The following is a 1,918-nucleotide window of genomic DNA, read 5'->3' as shown; positions in this document are numbered from 1 at the left end:
GACCATTTTTTTTTTGGATACAATAAGGGGAAGACCTTCTAGAATTGCGTTTATAGTGTCGATACTCAAAGCAATTTATTTCAGAAACATGTGGCTTGCGTTTATACGACGACGCTTTATGAATTAGATTTAAAACAATTATAAAATAGAAAAATGTTTTTGCATATAAGTTTTCTACGTTAGCCTAAAACAATGCCATTTTGAGAATAAATACAAATAATTTATATGCAGTAACTGCAGAAATATTATAAAATTACATTTACAAACAAAATGCAACAAATAAAATTTTAAAAATACAATATATTATTATTATTATTATTATATACGTGGCTATAAGACTATCCAATGACCTAAACCGTTTGCCAACGGCCTTGTAGAAGAACAAACCAAAAATAACCTTTGACTTAACGCAAATAAGGATGTGTCATCAACTTCCAACAACATTTTTGGCTCAAGATTTTAGTTTGTTAATGTTGATTAGCATTTGCCAACCTTGTAGCTAGAGCTTTGTTCCCTCACATTTTTATATCCTACCATCTACGGTAGCTTCTTGCATCGTTTTTTCTGATTCTAATAATTTTTCCATTTTATTGTTGTGCACAATATTTGCTTTTGATATTCTCCTCCTTATTTTTGTTTGTTTATTGCAAGCAATGGATCAAGGAGAACTTGGACGAGTTTTTCAGATGTTTGATCGAAATGGGGATGGTCGTATTACAAAGAAAGAGCTTAGTGACTCTCTAATGAATCTTGGAATTTGCATCTCGGAACAAGATTTGAGCCAAATGATAGAGAAAATTGACGTAAATGGAGATGGGTATGTTGACATTGACGAGTTTGGTGAGTTATATCAATCGATAATGGATGAGAAAGATGAAGAAGAGGACATGAAGGAGGCATTCAATGTGTTTGATCAAAATGGAGATGGGTTCATCACGGGAGAGGAATTGAGTGCGGTGTTATCTTCTTTGGGCCTAAAGCATGGCAAAACCATAGAAGATTGCAAAAACATGATCAAGAAAGTGGACGTGGATGGTGATGGAATGGTTAACTACAAAGAATTTAAGCAAATGATGAAGGCTGGTGGGTTTGCTGCAGCTTCATTAAGTTGATGGGTAGAGGGTCTAGGTCTTTTTTCTCTTTTATATATGCACATAGATTAATTTTGCATGTAAAAGAAGAAACAAGATACCCTTTGTAGAATATTATGTATCATATGGAAAGGGGGGGAAATGGTTTCTTGATTGGTGAATATATTGATGGGGATTTCTCAACATTTTTTACGGTTGATTAATCGATTCCTCATTATTTTCCAATCCATGTATATTTCCAGTTGGTGCTATTGAAACTTGCTTTACCTGCATTGACAAAAAGATGAGAGAAGAGACATGCATGCACTCTTTCTCATGATATTTTCCATTGCCATGAGGGTATTTGAGAATCTTGCGTCCCAAGTCATAAAAATCCGCTTTTTAGAACTGTCCTTCATATACACACGAACTTTTGATGAATACAATTTGGCAAAATTTGGTACTAGTTGAAAATATTTTCAAAGAAAAATTAACTAAGAGAATAAAATTCAACTCCATCTATCGATATGAACCTTTTGATTTTAATACTACATTTATAACTTTTATTTTCCGTTTAAAATTGAGGAAGCCATTAGTTATTGCTATATCTATCTCTTGAGGTTGAGGAGCTTCTGCATGCTCATGACAATTCGCTCGTCTCCACCGTTCTACACCAGTGCTTCAGATAACCGAGGCATCTTGATTACAAGCATGTTGCTGAAGGGAGAAGGAAACTATGAACTCTGGGCAAAGGATATGAAGAATGCTTTGAAAAAAAAAATTGGTTTTTATTGATGGAGAAATCACTCAGCCAGATGATCCAAATTTTGATGAAGGCCACATATGGA

General features: G+C 34.0%; 1 protein-coding gene across 1 annotated transcript; it reads left to right on the top strand.

Annotated features, from left to right (window-relative positions):
* The first annotated feature begins 650 nt into the window (after window positions 1–650).
* On the top strand, window positions 651–1,112 carry LOC133308218 (calmodulin-like protein 3). The gene has a single exon (XM_061508829.1). The coding sequence runs from the start codon at window positions 654–656 to the stop codon at window positions 1,110–1,112; it is 459 nt and encodes a 152-aa protein (XP_061364813.1). The 5' UTR covers window positions 651–653.
* Window positions 1,113–1,918: the final 806 nt, after the last annotated feature.

Source organism: Gastrolobium bilobum, unplaced genomic scaffold (assembly GCF_033153095.1).
Source record: "Gastrolobium bilobum isolate Gb01-03AN ecotype WA unplaced genomic scaffold, APGP_CSIRO_Gbil_v1 utg19582, whole genome shotgun sequence".
Classification (NCBI taxonomy): domain Eukaryota; kingdom Viridiplantae; phylum Streptophyta; class Magnoliopsida; order Fabales; family Fabaceae; genus Gastrolobium; species Gastrolobium bilobum.
This window is presented reverse-complemented; position numbering and strand designations above follow the sequence as displayed.

Bases quoted from the DNA above. Each gene is read 5' to 3' on its own strand.
- LOC133308218 (XM_061508829.1), top strand. From the start codon at position 654: ATGGATCAAGGAGAACTTGGACGAGTTTTTCAGATGTTTGATCGAAAT.